Consider the following 20,401-nt stretch of genomic DNA (forward strand, 5'->3'; position numbering starts at 1 on the left):
TTTGACGTCACAAACATCTTATTTGAACCAGTGCTGCATTCAACATACCACACAAAAATCGAGTTTATCTGTTGTTTTTTAATATTTGCTTTTAAATAAAGAAATTGAGTAATGTATAGTTCTAAAATTTGAATTATAATCTAGTTTGGTAATAAACTTATTGACATAAATGCATGAAATAGTAGTTCAATATAATTTTAAATGCGAGTCAACAAACGAGATGACATGGCCTTTCACCTGTGATCCGTCTCAAAAGGGTTAACAAGCTGCATAATGTTCCATTTCTGGATAGTATTATTTTTTTCTTTTCAAAATTATTTATTCGCTGCTATGGCAACAAGAGGTTGTGTAAATGACCCAAACATATTCTGTTATATTTATTGTAAACTTGATCTAAGTAAAAGTTTTTTTTATTCCTGATTTGTAAAAAAATTTTTACATGATAGTAAAAAATTAATATTATTTTCAAATTATGGAAAAGCCATTATTAAAACCAAAACAACTTTTATGAAGTTTAAGTTCACAGGCCTGTGTTATCAACCAGTATATTCATAAGAGTGATTGCTTATAACTATTAATATAGTCTCATTTGTAGTTTTGGCTCAGAAAAGCTATTTTAGGTTATTAAGCTGTAGATTTTTTTTTGCACATTGTCAGTGTTTGTTTAAGCCAATAAAGTTGTGTGGTGTTTTCATTTTTTTGATACATCGACTTCCTTCTAGTAATATTACGTTGTCAACTTGTCAGTATATTTGTTTAAGACAGTTATAGGTGGAAAGAATATCAAACAAGATAATCACATTAAAGCTCCTGGACCAGATAATATTTCCCCAAAGGTTTTGAAGGATGTTAAGGATTGGATATGTGAGCCACTTGCTACTATTTTTTGTAAGTCCTTGAATAGTGGGCAGGTGCCAGAGTATTGGAAGTTGACTAATGTTACTCCACTTTTCAAGGGAGGTGATAAAAACTGTCCCGGTAATTATAGGCTTATTAGACTTACATCAGTTGTGGGAAGAGTTTTGTAAAGTCTGATAAAAGATGCTTTGCAAAGTCATTTAACAAAGTTTAGAATTTTAGTGGATAGTCAACATGATTTCGATAAGGGAAAATCTTGCCATAACAAATCTTTTGACATTTTTTTTGGAAAGGTTACTGCTTAAGTGGATGAGGCTAAGGGTGTAGATTTGGTGTAACTGGATTTTCAGAAAGCACTTTACAAGGTGCCACATAAAAATTATCTCTGTGGGTGTGGGGGATAAGTTAGCTAATTGGATCGAAGAGTGGTTAGATGGAAGAATGCAGAGGGTTGTTATAAATGGAGTTCAGTCAAACTGAATTAACGTCACAAGTGTGGTACCTCAGGGCTCAGTCCTAGAACCTTTGCTCTTTTTGATTTACATCAATGACATAGATGAAGGAATGGTAAGTAAATTACTTAAATTTACCTGATGATATTAAGGTCCTGGGTGTTGCTGGCTGTGAGAAGAAGGATGCTGCTGTACAAAAGGGTTCAGATCATTTAGTGAGTTGGATGAATAAATGGCAGATGGGTTTTAATTATAATAAATGTAAAACAATGCATGTGGGTTATCATAATTTGAATTATAAGTATAATTTGTATTAGTGTTATGAAGGAAATGGATTTTCATGTAGTGGTAGATCAGTCTCTTAAATCCATCCAAACAGTGTGCTGTTGCTAGTGGTAGGGCAAATAGGATTTTAGGTTGTATCTACAGAAATATTGAATACAAGTCTAAAGAGGTTATAATTTCATTGTATGGACACTAGTTAGGCCACATTTGGAGTATCGTGTTCAGTCTTGGGCTCCTTACTTTAATAAGGGCATTGAATTGTTGGAAAGGGTTCAGAGATGGGCTTACTAGGATGATACCTGGGATGGAGGGGATGTCATACGAGGAGAAGTTAAGATCTCTGAAATTGTTTTCTCTTGAAAAAAAGAAGAGTTAGAAGGGATCTGATTGAGGTATTCAATACTGTAAAGGGAATTGATAGTGTTGATGCAAGACAAGTTATATTTTTCTAATGGTGGTCCGCTTGATGTGACACTTTATTGCTTGTGTTGTATTGTTTGTTTATTTCAGTCCATGGAAGTATTTAAAATTGGCAGTTTCTTGATGTCGACACTTTACTGCTTGTGGTGCATTGTTTGTTTATTTCAGTCCGTGGAAGTATTTACAATTGGCAGTTTCTTGACATGACACTTTACTGCTTGTGTTGCATTGTCTGTTTATTTCAGTCCGTTGAAGTATTTAAAATTGATAGTTTCTTGATGTGACACTTTACTGCTTGTAGTGCATTGTTTGTTTATTTCAGTTCATGGGTGTATTAAAAATTGGCAGTTTCTTGACGTGACACTTTACTGCTTGTGTTGCATTGTTTGTTTATTTCAGTCCGTTGAAGTATTTAAAATTGGCAGTTTCTTGATGTGATACTTTACTGATTGTGTTGCATTGTTTGTTTATTTCAGTCTGTGGAAGTATTGAAAATTGGCAGTTTCTTGGTGTAACACTTTACTGATTGTGTTGATGCATTTATTTAAGTTTATTTCAGTTTGTGTTAGATTGGTAGTTTCTTCTTATAACTTATTACAGATTTTTATTTAATTGTTCTTCTTTTGTGAATTTTGAAGGCTATCTGAATGGTTGTGCTTTGCACTGGCCCCAAATTCTACCAGTTGTTATTTATTATTATTATTATGGTTATATAGCCTAAGGAAGGCCAGTATAAAGTTACTCGTGTGTTGGTGGAGCTTAACTGAGTGAATTTGAAACTTATCTCTTGTGCTGGTGTAATTCAGTGGAGTCAGTGATAAATTAATCACTGGTTGATTTGACTTGTTAAAAATTGTGATATTATTTTTCTCAGTTTAAGCTACCCTATTCAGTTTTTTGTTGTTAAAAAACAGTATTTTAATATTTTCTCAATTTATTTTGCATACTCTAAATAAATTTGTTTCTGGCTTGAAACTAGCATGAGTATTGTCTGAGAAATGGGTGATTTAAAAAAAATGATACAACTAGCAGTATGAAGTTTGAATATTTTTAGTAACAAGCTTTTGATTTTTTTTTTTTCATGAAAGAATGACAGCAGTAATTGAATTTTTATGTACAGGGGTGGAAGAATAGGATATGTTAGTAGACCTTATGGTCACTATGATGGTCAACAACGTTCTGGTAGGGAAAATATCAGAGCTATGCCCCGTGGGGGTTATAACAGTCGTAGTCGAGGCCAGCCATTCAGTGGGAGGTATGAGACCTACCATGATGATGTTTTGGAGAGGAGGCATTGGTGAGTAGATTGTGTTTTAAAAAGCAGTATGTGAAATATGGTTATGAACCTGTAGTGTGGTTAAATTCTGGAAACAAAATTAAAACAAGCTCATATAAAGCATTAAATGTATGAATGGACAGAAAAAGAAGCTGAAATATTCATTTAGAATTATTGGTCTAATGGATGTCAGTTTATTGTTTTATCATTCTGATACACTACTTAATCTTAGTATTCATTTACATTTTAAAATACACCAGTATTTTTTTGGCAAATTTCAATTTTTTTTCTGTTTCATCTGCATTTATTTACACTGTCAACCTTACCATAAGATCTGTTTCTTCATCCATTAGTCTCCCAGCATAAAGAAGAAAATAAGCATTTTTAATATGGCTCAGGGACTTGGTCATTTTATTAATTATTATTAATTACATTTTTATTCTCACTATTTCAATTATAGGAACTTCACAGAGGATTATAATCAAGGTAGTTTGGAAGATTCATATGAACAAGAACTCAGAGAGTATGGTTACAGTCAGCGAGAACGGAGAGAGTTTGGAAGTGATGAGCGCTGCAACGTTAGAGAGAGAAGCTATAGTCCTTTACGAAGACAAGATACTAACAGTATTAGTCCATCAAGAGAGAGAAACAGGGATGATCGGAGTACCAGTCCCTTGGCTAGAAGTGAACGATCATCAACCAGGGGAAGTTCGAGGACAGCAGATGGCCACCTTTCCAAGTGTGTTTCTTCTTTTGAATTTCTGTGTTTTTTGTATGCCTATGTTTATTTGTTTTTTTATTGTATAAAAAATAACAGCATAGAATTTATAAGATTAGTAACTTTAGACATACTTCATCACCTGTAATATCTAGCATAATTGGTTTTCAAACATTCAAATACCTAATGCTAGTATGAACAAGTACCTCTGCTTTCAAATCAGGTAGTTTTATCTCTACAATAGTAAAAACCTTTTATTGTTGTATTGCATTTCAACAATCAGTTAATTTCATATTATGAATATTCTTGACAAAATGAGAAATCAACTTACCCAGTATCCAATTTCCATGTGACTTATTACGTGTGCAAGACATTTCATAACTTCTTTGGAAGAACTTAAAATGGAGGGAGTTTATGGGTGGTGGCCCTTTTTGATCATCAGTGTATTCATGCTGTTCTTTCCATTTTGTGTCTACTGGTGTCCCTGGTACATTTCACGTTCATGTGAACATTCAGTTTTGAAACAGCTGCTCTATTCTCCTGATGATAATGGTAAACAATTATCTTTTTTAAATGCCTATTTTCATTCATTGTGTGAAGAGCAAAATTTGTCAGCTAGCCTTAATTCCAAAGAAGTTTCTTTGGTCTAATTTTCCTCTCTCTTGGGTATGTTCTATTTTAAATCTTAAACTGATTCTGTTAACTTAGGGTGCTAATGTCACGTTTGATGATTCAGTTCTGGAATCTTTATATTTCTCACTTTCTCCTGAATTGCGGTTCATTTCTGATGCATTTAAAAAGTAGCTAAATGATATCAACCTTTATATAGGGTTGTATTTTTTCATTCATTTTGTGTCTCAAGTTTTTAATCCTCAGATATAAAGTCTTCTACTTTACCCATTGTTAGTTTTCTACCTTACACACTCTGAATTTGTCGATTTGGAGAGTTTTTTCTTTTTTTTTTCAGAGTAATAATTAAGTGTCAACTGCTCTCATTCTCATGGGTCTTTTAGTCTGGATCAAATTTTTATTTTGCAGTTTTCCTTTGCTGCATTTCCCACGGACTTAAATTCTTTTACCACATGGCTGTTATATTTTTTAGACACCTTAGCTTTCCTTAAAGATACTTGTCTCCCCTACCCAAATAAATAAAATGTTCATCCATCCTAGTCCATCATTCAGGAAAAGTATGCCATCAGGAGCTGAATAGTGTTTTAACATTTCAACTTACTTATAGTTCATCATCATCTACTTCTTCATTTGTACCCTACTGAGTGATCAGATGTGGGCTTAAGTAAGTGGGGCTATCTTGACTCATCCCATGGCTCTCTTCTGTTCTGGACAAATATCCCATCTGGACTGTTGGTGAGTTGCCTTGGATCTTTAGTTCTTCTTTAGGATCCTTGTTCTAACCCTCCTTACCCATTATGCAACCACATCTAAGAAAGTGACAACTCCACAATTTGTATATCATTTAAAGGGTGCCTATGGTGATGAGATCCCCTTTTCAGAAGAATGTCTTTCTTTCTGAGATACTTATATTGGTCTAGTCTCTTATGAGGCTGGTATAACTCTACTCGATTCTCTCATAAGTCCAATCCATTGACTTTTACACTGGTTCTTGATTTTGATCACACATTGCTTGACCACTTAATACATTTGTTGTGGTCTACCTTGCTACCTTTCTGCTTAAGAGCCTTACTTTTGAGGAACCAGTGTTTCCTATGACACTTCACTTCCCTCCTCCATTACAGTGTGCATATTCTGGCTTTTAGTATTTTAGAGATAAGTCTACCTGATTTGAGTTTTCTATTTTACTAATGAATTTCTTATAGGTACTTACATTTGAAAGAATATGATATATCATCACAACTGAAAAAAAAATCTAGCTTATGATAGGTCTTATGTGCATCTACCTGATGCTTGCCAGACAAGTCATATGAAAAGTGGAATAGTGATGAATTCTTGGTAACTTGAAACATTTTGCATTCTGTCAAATGCATTCAGAATTTGTTGACAGTAAAAATGCAACTGAACAAGAAAAAGTAACTGTTTGAAATTAATTGTAATTCTAGAAATGTAAAATTTTAAATTTCATTAGTGCTCCATTTACGAGTGCATTTTCAAAGCAAACAATAATGGAGCATATTCCTAAAATCATACCGAAAGTACAGTTAGTAAACCAAATTGCATAAATGTACAGGTGATTAGTATTTTAAATTATTTAAACCTTTTTTTTATATTTCAAAATTAAAACGTTTTACTACTTGCAAAAAAACTAAGAATTTCAAATATTAGATCTGTTTGAATTAATTTAGCACACAAGTATTATATATATATATATATATATTTATTTATTTATTTAGATATGGTGGAAGAGAGGAAGGTTCAGAAGATGGAGTAAATAATGATGAAAAAGATTGTAACAAGCCATTGGAAGCTGATGTTAAATTTGAACGAAAAAGAAGTAAGCAGTGGAACAATACCAGTGATTTGGAGAACCAACAGAGTCAGTCTCCTACACATTCCATACATCACAGTAGTAGTAGAAGTCCTCCTCCCAAAGAAAGGAAATGTTCAAAAACATGGGAAAAGTTAAATAACCATTTAAAGGGTCTTAGCAGTGACACTCTGAATAGTCCCAGTCGAGATGATTTTTTTAATGAGGAAGTGGTGAATTCTGTTAATAAAGAAACCTCTAGTGAGAAAAGAAACAACAAAATGGACAAAAACAAAAATGATCTCAAAGACTCTTTTGTGACATCCTCCTCACTACTAACATCAACCACAGCAGCCTCTTATGACTCTGTGGATAGTTTCAAGACTGAAACTGGACATCATAAAAAAAGAGTACACAATGAATGTGTGGAAGAAAACTCTGTAAATGATCTCATAGGCCAGACAGAAAGAAAGCATAAACTACTTAGTGTGAGCCATCTACCTTTGAGTAGAGATGTGTCTTCTTCTAAAATTCAGTCTAAAGAAGATGCTGAAAGTAAAGTAGTAAGTATAAAAAATACTAATTCTTCCACAAGGTGTAAAACACCAGAAGCAGTTGCTTCGTGTAATGAAAGAAGTGATTCAGTTGAATGTTTAGAATCTGTTAGCATACCTGCAAATGTAAGCAACATAGAAAAACATTGTAATTCTGAGATTACAAATCTGAAAGACTTACAGCAAGAACATGTGAATATATTGCAGCTTCTGGAACAACTCCAAGATAAAGAAAGGTCCAGTGACATTGATTGTTCCACAGCCAATGGACAACAATCCAAAATAAGGAAGTCGCAAACCAACATGGAAGCAAATGTCTCGGGTACTATGGAATACACCAAAATAAGTACCAAAGACTCCCTAAGTGTTGCATTAGTGCAGAAAGGTGGTGGCAATGATGACAAGTCAGTTTTGTGTACAACACCAGAGATAAGTCATACAAAAGTCAATGAGAGTAATGGGGCATCCGAAGCTACTAAGTTGGTAGCTTCACAACGACCTGTAGATCCTCGTAGGTGTGTTGAGCATCACAGTGTTTCATCTACCTCTTCTCTTAATGCTCTTCATAGTCTTAGAAGACCATCATTGCATCATGTGGATCATTCTTTAGACATGGCCACTAAGAAATGTCATGAACTACTTACTACAAATTTTGCTGCTGTTGAAGGAGAGGTTGGTTCTACTGTTGACTCTTCAACCAGCACTCCTTTCAAGTATCAGTCAAAACTAAAGGAAGATGAAGTTTCATCTTCTAGTGACAGCACCACAGTTTGCCATTCATCATCAGGGATGATTGACTTAATCAAAACGTTTTCATCTAGACTGCAGTCAGTGTCTGATAACACAACTCTTTCGGCACATGAAACTAAGAAAGAAATGATCCCATTGTCACTTCCTTTGCCCAAGTTTGCTGCTTCCTTACGATCCCCTAAAACATCACCAAATTCATTAACTTCCCCAAAAGCCCCAGTATGTAGTCCCAAAAGTGGGCAGTCTCCATCATCAGCATTAGGATGTAAAGTTTTTACTCCTCGTATTCTTCGAGATACAGCCAAGCCAGAGCATCTTGATAGTCCAGATCCTGTACGAGAAAATGAGGACAGGTTAAAGATTGAGGGAATAAATACCATTCTTACCATTCCTAGACCAGCTGTAAGTAGTACAGATAGTTGTATTGTGGAAACTGTGACACCTATTTTGCATCTCAAGATCGAAAAAAGTACAGAGAATATTTCAGACTCTGAGTGTTCTCCTATCTCTTCTCCAAGCTGCCTTGAAAAACGAATTAAAGCCCTCGATGAGAAGTTCACAGCATGGTCAGCTTCAACTACCAACACTGAAACACCAGCAGAAACTTCTGTAACACCAGTTATAGACTATCAAAAGTATAACATTAAAAAGAGACCCAAGTTTGATTACATGGCCCCTAAACCATCAGAAATAATGAAGACTCTTCTTGCAAAGTCCAGTATTTTTGACCAGGATTCAAAACGACTGGAGCACATCAATGAAAAATATGAACCAAAAGAAATAAAATTTGACGACTCTCCAAAAATAAAGCCTTTCTTTAGAACAAAAGCTGCAGCAAAAGAATTCTCAAGTCCAATCCAGCCATTAAACAATCTTTCCAATGCAATTGGACAAAGTTCCCTGGGTGTGAATAAGCTACCTGTAACTAGCAGTGTTGTCACCACCAATACACTTTCACCTTCTCTAACACCACCCACTGTGAGTAGTACAGCAACAACTACAACCACATCAGTTAGTCACATTGTAGTATTTAATCGTGAAACCCAACCATCTTCGTGTCATTTCATGCCTTTTTCACAGTTAACACCAGAGTCAGCCAAGACAACCCTACCATCAGTTCTCACAAATGTTTCTGAAAATGAACTGCCACAAACTAAATTTAGTAAAGACTGCTCCACTGCTTCAGTTTTCCAGGAAAACACTTCAGACCCCACTAGCAACCTAACTATAAAGAAAGAGCAATCACTCAGTCCTCCTGCTTGCTCCAGCATATCAACAAGTAGAGAAAGCCCACTATCACATGTAGTGAATCACATCACTTCTGTAACAGCAGTTGTCACACAAAGAGACTTTCTTCTGAACTGTATTAAAAATGAACCAACAGAACTAAGGAATTTTACATTTGAAAATAATGAAAGTTCAGTAAACGATATTCCATCAAAGCAAGACATCATGTTAGGATGTAAGAACAGTGACTATAATATACTGAAGGAAGATATCAAGAAAGAATCTTCTCCATCAAAAGAAGCCCAAACTTTTAATAAAGAATATCTACCATCAAAACAAAAGGAGCATCATTTTAATCAAAAAGATTTGTGTAGTATCACTGAAAATGTAAAAAAGGAACCAGTGCAAAATAGTTTTGATAATGAAATAAGCCAAACAGAACAAATAGGTGGAAATATCAAGAAAATCTCTTCTTGGAAATCAGATTCAAAACAGTTTTTTAAATTCATTTCAGAGACCAAAGCTGAGTGTAACGAGACACAAGATCATCAATCTGAAACAAAAGACAAAGTCAGCGAACCTGAACCAAAGAGACCAAAAATTCAACATATATCTTGTACTAAAGACATTGATAAAAGTTATGATAAATCTTCCTCACCATATACTATGTCATGCAAAATAGAAAAAAAGAACAAATAGCTCTAAATCTCTAGAAAAAAACAAATCATCATCTCCTAAAGTAGAACCTCAAACATCTGCTCCTGAGAAAGAGGAACTTAAAAGAAAATATGATACTGGGAGAGTGAAAGATGATCAAAAACACAAGATGAAGGGCAGCAGAGAAATTTCAAAATCTGGAGGCAAGGTTAGAGCGAACTCTGATGTTAAAGGTTCTGAAAGAAGTCATGGCATAAACTTTGAAGTAGTAGACACCAATAAAAAAAGAGAGCATGTTGATAAAATTAAAACAAAAGCAAACAGAAAGTCATCCAGTCGTGAAAAAAAGCAATCGGGTTCTAAATCAGAAAAATTAAAGGCTCAGACAGAAGAAGCACCTATTTATTTTTCTATGTATGACAAAGTTAAAGCTCGTTCCAGTCAGAATCAGAGTTTGAAAGATCAAGCAGTTTCAGATACATTGAAGAAAAAATTTGGTCAGCTGAAGAGGAGTCGTGCTAAAAAAGATGATAAAATTAAGTCTGTAGATATGGACAGTGACTCTGATGGTCATAGTGTAATTTCTTCTGATCTAGAAATTAAATCCAAGGTATCTAGAAAAGGAAAGCAAAGTAAGAAAAGAAAACTTTTTATTGAAACCTCCTCTGATGATGCTTATTCTCAGAGTGCATTTCATTTTGAAACCAGCAGAGATACAAAATTTGCAGGAAATAGTAGTGATCTGTTTTCAGATTCAGATGAAGGAATGTATAAAGATATTAGCTCTTCAAAAATTACACCAGTTTCTATGGCATTAAAGAGAAAGAAGATAAAGAAAGACATTTCCAATATAGAAACATCAAGTTTCCAAAATGAACAATCCCTAAGTCATTCCTTTATGAAAGATAAAAAAAACAAACTTAAATCAAAACAAACTCTTACAAAGTCTTTAAAATCTAAAATTGCTAAATCTGAATTCGAAACTTCAGATGATGATAGGATAATGAAGCCAAAGTCTAAAAACAGAGATTGCAAAAAGAAAAAAAATAAAAAGGATAAAATTACTGAAATTAAGTCAGAGTCAGAATTTTCAGACAGTCCATTTTCATATTTTATGGCAAAAGAAAGAACAAAATACAAAGAAGTTGTAAGTACGTTTAAAGAATCAAAACTTGACTTGGAAAACTCGGACAAAGAGGTATTCTTTACTGATTCCAAAGAGAAAAATAAAACAAAAAGTAATACAAAAGAACCAGATTTGCATTCTGATTCAGACTTCTCTATTAGTGATATATCTCATTTTCTACAAAAGGTTAATACAAAAGAAAAAAGTAAGAAACAGTGTCATGAGATAAAATCTGATTCAGATTTTTCGGACACTTTTACAGGATTTCCTGCTCAAAAGCACACAGAAAAAAATAAAGGAAAGCCTAAAAATGAAGGTATTTGTGAAAAAGAACCTCCATCTTTTACTGATGTGGAACGAAAGTTGGATCCAAAAGTAGTAAAGAAAGAAGAGAGTAATTCTAAGAATATCAGTAAACTTGCAAATGATGGTCTAGACACCAAACAGAAGATTTCATCAAAAAAGAAGAAGAAGTCTCGAAAATCATTTAAAGCTAAAGAGAAGAAAGTCAGTTTAGTAAAAGAAGCTTGGGAGGAAACTAAAAATTTAGATGATAATCTGAAAGAAAGTATTTTCACTTTTTCCAAACCTGATGGTGTAGAAAAAAATGGAGATACCCTAAATGAATGTGCAGAGCTTCCACCTCGATTAAGACCACGAATCTTTTCAGACGGTGAAATCAAATCAGATTATAATACTCAGGGTCAATTACCTAATATTTTGATAGAACAAAACAATTTGAAATCAAATGAAAAAGGAACCAAAAATATCTCTAGAGATAAAAATAACTGTTCTTCAATAACACTGGATTTGAAAGATAAAACACTCGAGGAAGAAGACCTTGGACCACCTCCTCTGCTTGAAAATGTTGATTTTGAGCACAGAGAGATTGGAAATGAATACAAAATTGCTGAAGGAAGCTCAAAAGTTGTAGTCCAAACAAATAAATCTTTCAAAGACAAGGCTGTAGCTGAGTTGGATGTTTCCATTACATCAAACACAAATGAAGGTAGTGTGAAAAAGAAAAAACATTCCAAAACAAAGACATCTGGTGAAGAAAGACATGCTTCATCAAAAGATGAAAAACACAAGAAAAAAAATAAGAAGCAGACTAAAGAGAGGAAAAAGAAACTAAATAAGGATGCATGTAAAGAACAAGACTGCAATCGAGCACAAACAACTATAACTGATAAAAAAAAATTATCCCAAGTAGAAAACTTACAGTTATTAGATGAAGACAGTAGGTTATCAGAAGATGTGAAAATAGATGAGGAAATTGTAGAGGAAGCTAGAAAATTAGAAAAAGTATTGCTTGCAGATTCACCTACTGACTCAGAGGAAACATACTGTTTTGGAGAAAGTGATGGGCATTATAGGCAAGATGATAAACATGAAGAACGAAAATTTGAAGAAGAAGCTGCCAAAGAAACCCAGAGATTAGAACAAGAACTGTTCTCTGAGTCATGGCACATGAAAGTTAATAAACCATTTTCAGATGAATGTCTTCATCCTGAAAGCATGGGTGATAATTCTGTCAGTGGTTCTAAAGTATCTAATGCTAAAACTCTAAAAGATCAAGATTTTTATACTGATATAGAAATTAATCCTTCTTCCTCGAGATATCCAGAAACTTCATCTTTTCTTTTGCAATGTCAAGAACAGGCTGATTTCAAACTTGTAAAGATTGGTGTTTCAGAGGAACTGGACAAGCAACAAAAAATAGAAGATGACCTTGCAGTTTCTGCTCTCTTGCAAGCTATGAATGAAGATGAGCTTCCAGCTCCCGAACATCAGAAGGAAACGGATTTCTTAGACTCTCTCCTTCAGCCTCACCCTGAAGAACATACCTTCGGTTACCTTTTCCAAAACTCCAGTTCAAGTGTGCCTGTTCCAAATTCAGAACCCAAATTAAAAAACCCAGAAACAAAGGATGATAATGACTCTCATCTTTTTGCACGACAAATTACTCCTGTTTTACAAGAACTGGCATCCTTAAATGATTCAGATTTGTGCATCACTAACAAAATTTGTGAGGAAAAGCCTTCAATAATAGACATTGAGGGGAAAATTAAACCAAAACCTAAAATTACACCAGAAAACGAAAGCACTGAGAAAAACAAGTTAGTTATAGAATGTAATAACGCTCAAACAGAAAATAATGATGATGAGCTTTTATTGAATGAGAATTCTCTCTTAGCAGAAAGCAGCTCTGAATTAGTTAGTATAAAAGTTCCTGAAGTGTCTGCTGAATCTTTATGTGTAAATTTTGAATACTCCTTTCAAAATTATGAATCGAATAACAGAGACTCTAAGATCAACCTGCAGTCATCTATTCCACAAGTTCAAGAAACAAAATCACATTTTGAAGACACTGATAAATTTAAAGTTATAGAAACATTGAAAACTTGTAATGAAGAACCTGTGCCTCCAGAATCAAGTAACAGAGACTCTGAAGTCAACTTACAGTCATCTATTCCACATGTTAAAGAAACAAAGCTACATGTTAAAGTTACAGAAACATTAAACATTTCAAATCAAGAACATATGCATCCAGAATCAAGTAACAGAGACTCTGAAGTCAACCTACAGTCATCTATTCCACATGCTAAAGAAACAAAGCTACATGTTAAAGTTACAGAAACATTAAACATTTCAAATCAAGAACATATACATCCAGAATCAAGTAACAGAGACTCTGAAGTCAACCTACAGTCATCTATTCCACAAATTAAAGAAACAAAGTCGCATGCTGAAGACACTGATAAGTTTGAAGTTATAGAAACATCAAAAATTTCAAATCAAGAGCCTGTTGATCCAGAATCAAGCAACAGAGGCTCTGTAATCAACTTGAAGTCATCTGTTCCACAAATTAAAGAAACAAAGCCACAAGTTAAAGATACTGATAAGTTTGAAATTATAGAAACATCAAAAATTTCAAATCAAGAGCCTGTTGATCCAGAATCAAGCAACAGAGGCTCTGTAATCAACTTGAAGTCATGTATTCCACAAATTAAAGAAACAAAGCCACAAGTTGAAGATACTGATAAGTTTGAAGTTATAGAAACATCAAAAATTTCAAATCAAGAGCCTGTTGATCCAGAATCAAGCAACAGAGATGCTGGAGTCAATTTAAAGTCATTTATTTCACAAATTAAAGAAACAAAGCCACAAGTTGAAGATACTGATACTCCTGAAGTTTTAGAAATATCCAAAATTTCTAATCAAGAACCTGTTCATTCAGAATCAAATAGCAGAGACTCTGAAATCAACCTACAATCATCTATTCCACAAGTTAAAGAAACAAAGCCACAAGTTGAAGATACTGATATGTCTGAAGTTGTAGAAACATCCAGAATTTCTAATCAAGAATCTAAGCATCCAGAATCAAATAACAGAGAGACTGAAATCAATCTACTGTCATCTATTCCACAAGCTAACGAAATAAAGTCACGCATTCGAGACCCTTGTAAGTCTAAAGTTATAGAAACATCCAGAATTTCTAATCAAGAATCCATGCATCCAGAATTAGATAGCAGAGACTCTAAAATCGATCTTCAACCATCTTTTCCACAAGCTAAAGAAACAAAGTCACATGTTCAAGACTCTGATAAGTCTGAATTTATAGGAACATCCAGTATTTCTAATCAAGAACATACGCATCCAGGACCATGGCAATCGTTTGAATTACTTAATGTGGATACTCACAAGTCATCTTTATTTTCAGAAGCAGAAAATGCTTCAGAAACTGAACTTAAAACAACACGACGTAGAAAGAAAAAGGAGAAAACACAAATTAAACAAGTGTACAAAACTGCCACTGAAGAAACTTCTCAGTCTTCTGTTGAAATAGTGGATAAAGAGAAGCAAAAAATTACATGTTCTCAGTTAGACTTATTCAAAGATGTAGAAATATTTCAATCATATAAGGAATATAATTATATCCCATCCTGCACCATTAATAAGATAGATGAGCTAGATAAATTGTTGGAAAAATCCACAAATAGAAAAGTTTTGCTAAAGTCAGATCAAGCTGAAGTGCAAGAAACTATCAGTCTAGAGTCTCAGCAGGCTGATGTCCTAAAAATCGAATTAGAAGATAATGGCCGTAAAGAAGGACATGCTTATGCTGATAGCAAAGATGACACTAAAGAACATGAGTATGTAAAGTCTACAGAGAAAGAAACTAATGCTTTGCAACAGGGTTGCATAGAGTCGAAAGACAAAAACATAGTGATAAAACCAGTGTTATCTTTAACTGAGAGTAAAATTGCATGTGAAAATGATTTATTCTCTAGTTCAAAGGTTCCTGTGGATACAGATTTGGAGATAAACTATTTACAATCCAGAGATACTGAGCACAAGAGTCAAGGAGCTGAACATCAGACAAACCACATATTAACTGAAAGACAAGAGATTACAACTGAAGAAGATGACAATGAAATTCATCTTGAGGAATGTCTGAGTAGTACAGTAGATCCAAAGCACAAGAGACCATTGGAAAGACCAAAAAGAGGTAGAAGGCTTAAGACAAGAAAATATTCAGAATCTTCGTTATTTTTACCAAAATATGAAACCGAAGAAACTGAGCAAGTGTCACCTGCTATTACAACCAGATCAGTGGGACGTCGTGAACAACTGTCATCTGTTGATAAGAATATAAGAACTATATGCTCAGACTCCAAAGAACCATTGGTATCTGTTAATGAACCAGTTCAACCTTTAGCCAATACTGAAGATTCTATAAATGATCCACAGTCTAAGTCATCTCATCAAGATGTAAACAGAATTTCAATCAGTGAGAATGAAGGTTTGGTGGTTAATTCTGAAGTCAGTAACAAAAATATTCAGTGTACTACCAACCCAAAAACAAGCTACTTGGAAGGACACAGCTCTGATTCTGCTACTCAAGAAAAGAGTCATGAAATCATAAAAAGGCAACCAGAAATTATTCATATGGAAGCATTGGGTGAAATTGCTAAACATGATGAACCTAAGAAAAGAAAGGGACGAAAAAAAAAGGGTTCTACAGATCATCAACCTCCTCTGCTTGCCTCACCGCCTCATATTTCTTCCTTTAACTCAGAAAAACTTGATACAAAAAATGGGGAGTTAGAAAACAAAGATAGTAAACCCAAAGAACCAAGACTCCTTTTGTCTCTTTCAACTTCAGAAAAACCATCAGATCAGAAGTCACAAAGGGCAGATAGCAATGCCTATGACGTGTTTGAATTCAGGGATTCAGAAGATGAAGAAATAACATTTGAAAAAGATATTCAGTGTAGTTTCAAAGAAAGGATGCAAGAACACAAATACCATGAAAATGAGAAAGAAAAGAAATCTGATGATATCAAACAAAAGGCATCCGTTATTGAAGAGAAAGATATGAGTGGTAAAGAGTATGTAACTGAGCTTGCCCAACATGGTAAAATTGCCATTACCATTCGTTTGCATCAAAAAGAAGGACACGATGGAAGCTCTTCTGGTACTGCTGAGGTTGTCAAGACTTCTCAAACTGTATGTGTTGAGGAATCAAAGTCTCGTCCTAACTTTGGAAAACCCAAAGATGAAGTGTTACCATCACCAACTTTAGATGCATTTCTCACTGGTCCATGTAAATCCACCAGAAAAGCAATTCAGCTTCAGTCACAAAGTTCCAAAACATCTGTGGATGAGGTAATTGAGGATGTGATTAAAGGTCATTTTGAAGGTGCAGAATTATTTGAAGAAACTACAGAAATCACAGGTGTCAGTCAAAGATTAACTCGTAGAACTCATGGTTGTCATCGTAGTGGGGAAGCTCTTCCAAGACAAGAAGAGACACAAGAGGAGTATTCTACAGTTAAATCTGAACCAGTGTTTATCATTTCTGATAACTTTGTGAAAGACCAGCCAACAGAATCACTAAAGACACCTGTTTCACAGAGTGTCGTCTCAAACCCGATAGATTTCTCAGGCAGTAGCTCTGAATTTGAAACATCCAAACCAGAAACCAGAATGCTTCTCCGATCCTATCGCATCACAAGGTCAGCATCCAAGATTGAGTCTAGTCATGAAACAAGTGTGTCACCTCAAAGTTTATCTGAAAATTTAGTAGAACAAACTGTTAATCAGTCAGATAATGAGGCATTATTTTCTTCAGATGTTTCCTGTGAAAATGAAAGTTCTTTAACTGCACTTCCTGTCTTAAAGGTTGAACTTCCTCAGGTTGTTACATCTGTGAAACATGGTAAAATATTAGAGAAAAAAAAAGAAAGCACTTCTTCACTTTCCGGAAAAGAAGATGAGACTGATTCTCGGTCAAGTCCAACAGTTCTCATTGATCCAGTCACTGGGTTTCTCACACCGGTCAACAAGAAAGGAGAGCCCACTGGTGTCATTAGGGAGACTCCTGACATGTACGATAGATCCATAAGTAAACCTTTAGGTTTGAGTGTGACCAACATTGATTCACATTTAACTACTAGTAGCACAACAGCACGATTAGTCAGTTCTTTAGAACACACACACCTCATCAAATGTACACCTGGACATACAAAGCCCCATCCACCAGTTCCACTCTCTAGTGTGATAGAACCAAAATGCCTGAAGCCAGAAAAGTTTTTATCTTCAACCCTAACACCAGTCATTGTCCAGCAAACTCAAGAAGCAACTGCAAAAACTCCAGTGTCCACTACAGCAAGTATACCACAGGCATCAGAGTTTGCATCGGGTGAAAGTATGACTACAAAACATACCACACTTGTTTCCTCAGCAGTGCTGGAAACCACACCTATATTGGTTCAGCCTCACATTACAATTACAGGTTCAGTTACTACTACAACAGTTGTGTCTTCTCAGCATGGTGATATGCTCTCCCCTACAATTTTGGCAGCAAAAGACCTCGCTATGGGACAACCACTTGTTCAAATAGCTCAGCCGATGCCTGGTTTGCCAAACACTCTTTCTTCCTCATATACATCTCCCATACATGTAGCCTCATCTCAAAGTCATAGAACATCCAAGTCATCAACAACAGCAACTGTGCACAGTTCTCAAGCATCTCTAATTAGCCATCAATCTGTAGTCAAAACTAAAGCAACAACAGGACATCACCATGGAGATAACCCCATCAGAGATAGTCATAACAACCACACTGTGCTATCATCCAAAGTTGAGGTAAGTACATGACTACTACTTTTTAAGTTAACTTCTTTTTGACTGAAGTGTAACACTAAGTGGGTTATTTTTTATACCACTTGTAAAAAAACTTTCACCTTCTGTCAACTTGTGCTGGAGAAAACTGATGTTAAACATGGTCTCTTGTGTGCCTGTAAGGCACGGAAAGGATTTAACCTCTGTGAAACTCACAGTTGTATATAGCACTATACAATGGTTAATATTAAAATGAAGTTATAACAAATTGTCTAATGTCATGTAAACTACATTTTTAATTGGTCATTTAAAATAAATGAACCATAGTTAAAAGCATAAATTTGTTGGCCTTACTAAATAAAGCTTATATATATTTTTTCTTCTTCTTCTTCATTTAGCATGTAAACAAACTATACTGATAATATACTGGTTTCAGTGTAGGGAAAATGTCCAAAATATTCTGATAGTGTGTTGATAGACATTGCAAATTTATAAGATATACAAGTTAATTGTATATTTTCTTAAAATTCAAAATATTTAAACTGTATTTCAGTCTGTACATTTCTCTAATAAAGACTATTTCTAGTTGTTAAATAATCATAGAAGGTAGGTTGTGCAAAAACTGAAAGACACATGAATTTCTACCCTTCCATAATTAGTGAAGATAATACCTTAATAAAGATATATTTTTCTAAATTTCTGGTTGGGCTGATGTTTCGAGGTCATAAACATGTACTAATCCTTTTATACAGGTAAAGCTACATACTGTAACATTTCTTCTTAAGTCTCAACCTAACATGTATGTGTTTTTCGACGGACTTTTTGAAAGACTGTCTATTCTAACAGACAATAGAGAAAAGTGTACAAGCTGATTTGTGGTAGCTCAGAATTGAATTTGGACCATTGGTTAATAATTATGTAATGTGTTGACTTGTGCAATACCTGTCTCTTTTTTTTTCTATGTTTGTTTGGGTTTTCCATAGTACTGTCTCATGATTTTTCCTACCCCAGTAGCCTGATGATACCGAACAAGAAGCCCGGCCAATGTTTGGTAACCTGATACTGTGTTTGTTAAATATAGAATTTTTGTGTTTCAAACTTCATTTGTGTTAGCCTGTCTTCTTGTCAATGTTCAGTTTATTCTTCACTGTCAATCCTGAAACTGCATATTGTACAAACTTTTGGCTTTTCTTTTGGATGACTGTGGACTTGACTACCACAGTTATATGTAATTTTTCATTTGGTTTGATTGATTTTGGCTAATTTACCAAACACTGCATGAGTAAATAATTTTTTGATGGAAGTTAAATTCAAGTAGATATAATTTCTTGCTTATTACATTGTTTGGATTTTTATTTAAAACTTGATATATTTGTGAAGTGCCCGATTATGAGACAGAAGTCACTTTAACTTATTCTTCAATCCAGTATCATGAAGACTGTGTGAAAGTATAGGTGAAGTCTGTTTTAATGTATGGATTAATAAGTTATTTTTATAATGATGATTCACCTATATTTGTAACTAATTATTTCAGTTTTCTTGTGTGGGATGAAAGTGTCTTTAGTAAAATGTTAAATAGTTTCATAATAAACTTTGGACTCCATGCGTACAAACAGTTGCCACATCTCATCCAAGAAACAGAGATAAAAAGGGTTAAAAAGAAGAAGAAAAAAAAGTAAACAGAGAATATTTACCTATCAGAAGCATAGCTAAGTTTATTTCTTGTTCTTCAATGATATGGATTTGATCAAGTGTTCCAAGTTTGATGATTTAAAAATTCTGATGAAAGTGAGCGATGTTTTATTTGTTCTTTATTTTACTAAAGCAAATTGATCTAGAGATATGCTATACTTGTATTCTTTTAGAAATTAATTTTTTTTTATGTCTGTCTATCGTTGTTGTCATCTATTTTAATCTTTTAATACTTTACATTTTGTAAAAAGTTTAAGGAATTTTTTGGCTCCAAATATAAAGATATGCATAGTTAAAAAATATGGTACTGCCATGAGAGAAATTACTTTCAAGTAAACACGCAAACTTGTTGCTTTCATCAATGATTATATGTATATATTATTCTATTTTTTAGGGAGGTGTAAAAAGTGAAGTTGTTGGAGAGAAGTCTGATCCACTTGTGAGAAATAATACATGCATTACAACAACCAGCACTGCCCATCTCCAACCTCTAGTAGGTGTAAAACAAGAGTCAACGTGTCATGGAACTGTACCACCTAAGTTCAATCAAACTACTTCTGTAGTAACATCAAGGACTGTTCAGGAAACAACTTCAAACACCCCACTCCTACAGACTTCTGTTACAGAAGAAATGAGCCAACTCCCCATTTCATCTCCAGGCAGCAGGGAGTTATTTGTAACAACAAGTTCAGAAAAGAATGAGCATCCTTATCCTCCCAAACACAATCCCAATTACTTCCACCAACCTGGCTTTCCAGTGGGTTATGAAACATCAGTGGTTAGTTTTTATTGATTGACTTTCTTTGTCTTCCTGT

The 20,401-nt window shown here is 34.3% G+C and overlaps 1 protein-coding gene across 1 annotated transcript in view; it reads left to right on the forward strand.

Moving 5' to 3' along the window:
• Window positions 1-20,401, forward strand: part of LOC106459695 (msx2-interacting protein-like) — a 98,299-nt gene that overhangs the window by 71,583 nt on the left and 6,315 nt on the right. Inside the window, 5 exon segments of the mRNA XM_013919342.2 lie at window positions 3,136-3,312; window positions 3,752-4,030; window positions 6,376-9,677; window positions 9,679-17,918; window positions 19,981-20,364. Coding sequence (XP_013774796.1) covers window positions 3,136-3,312; window positions 3,752-4,030; window positions 6,376-9,677; window positions 9,679-17,918; window positions 19,981-20,364 — 12,382 coding nt within the window.

This window comes from Limulus polyphemus, unplaced genomic scaffold, assembly GCF_000517525.1.
Source record: "Limulus polyphemus unplaced genomic scaffold, Limulus_polyphemus-2.1.2 Scaffold649, whole genome shotgun sequence".
Taxonomy (NCBI): domain Eukaryota; kingdom Metazoa; phylum Arthropoda; class Merostomata; order Xiphosura; family Limulidae; genus Limulus; species Limulus polyphemus.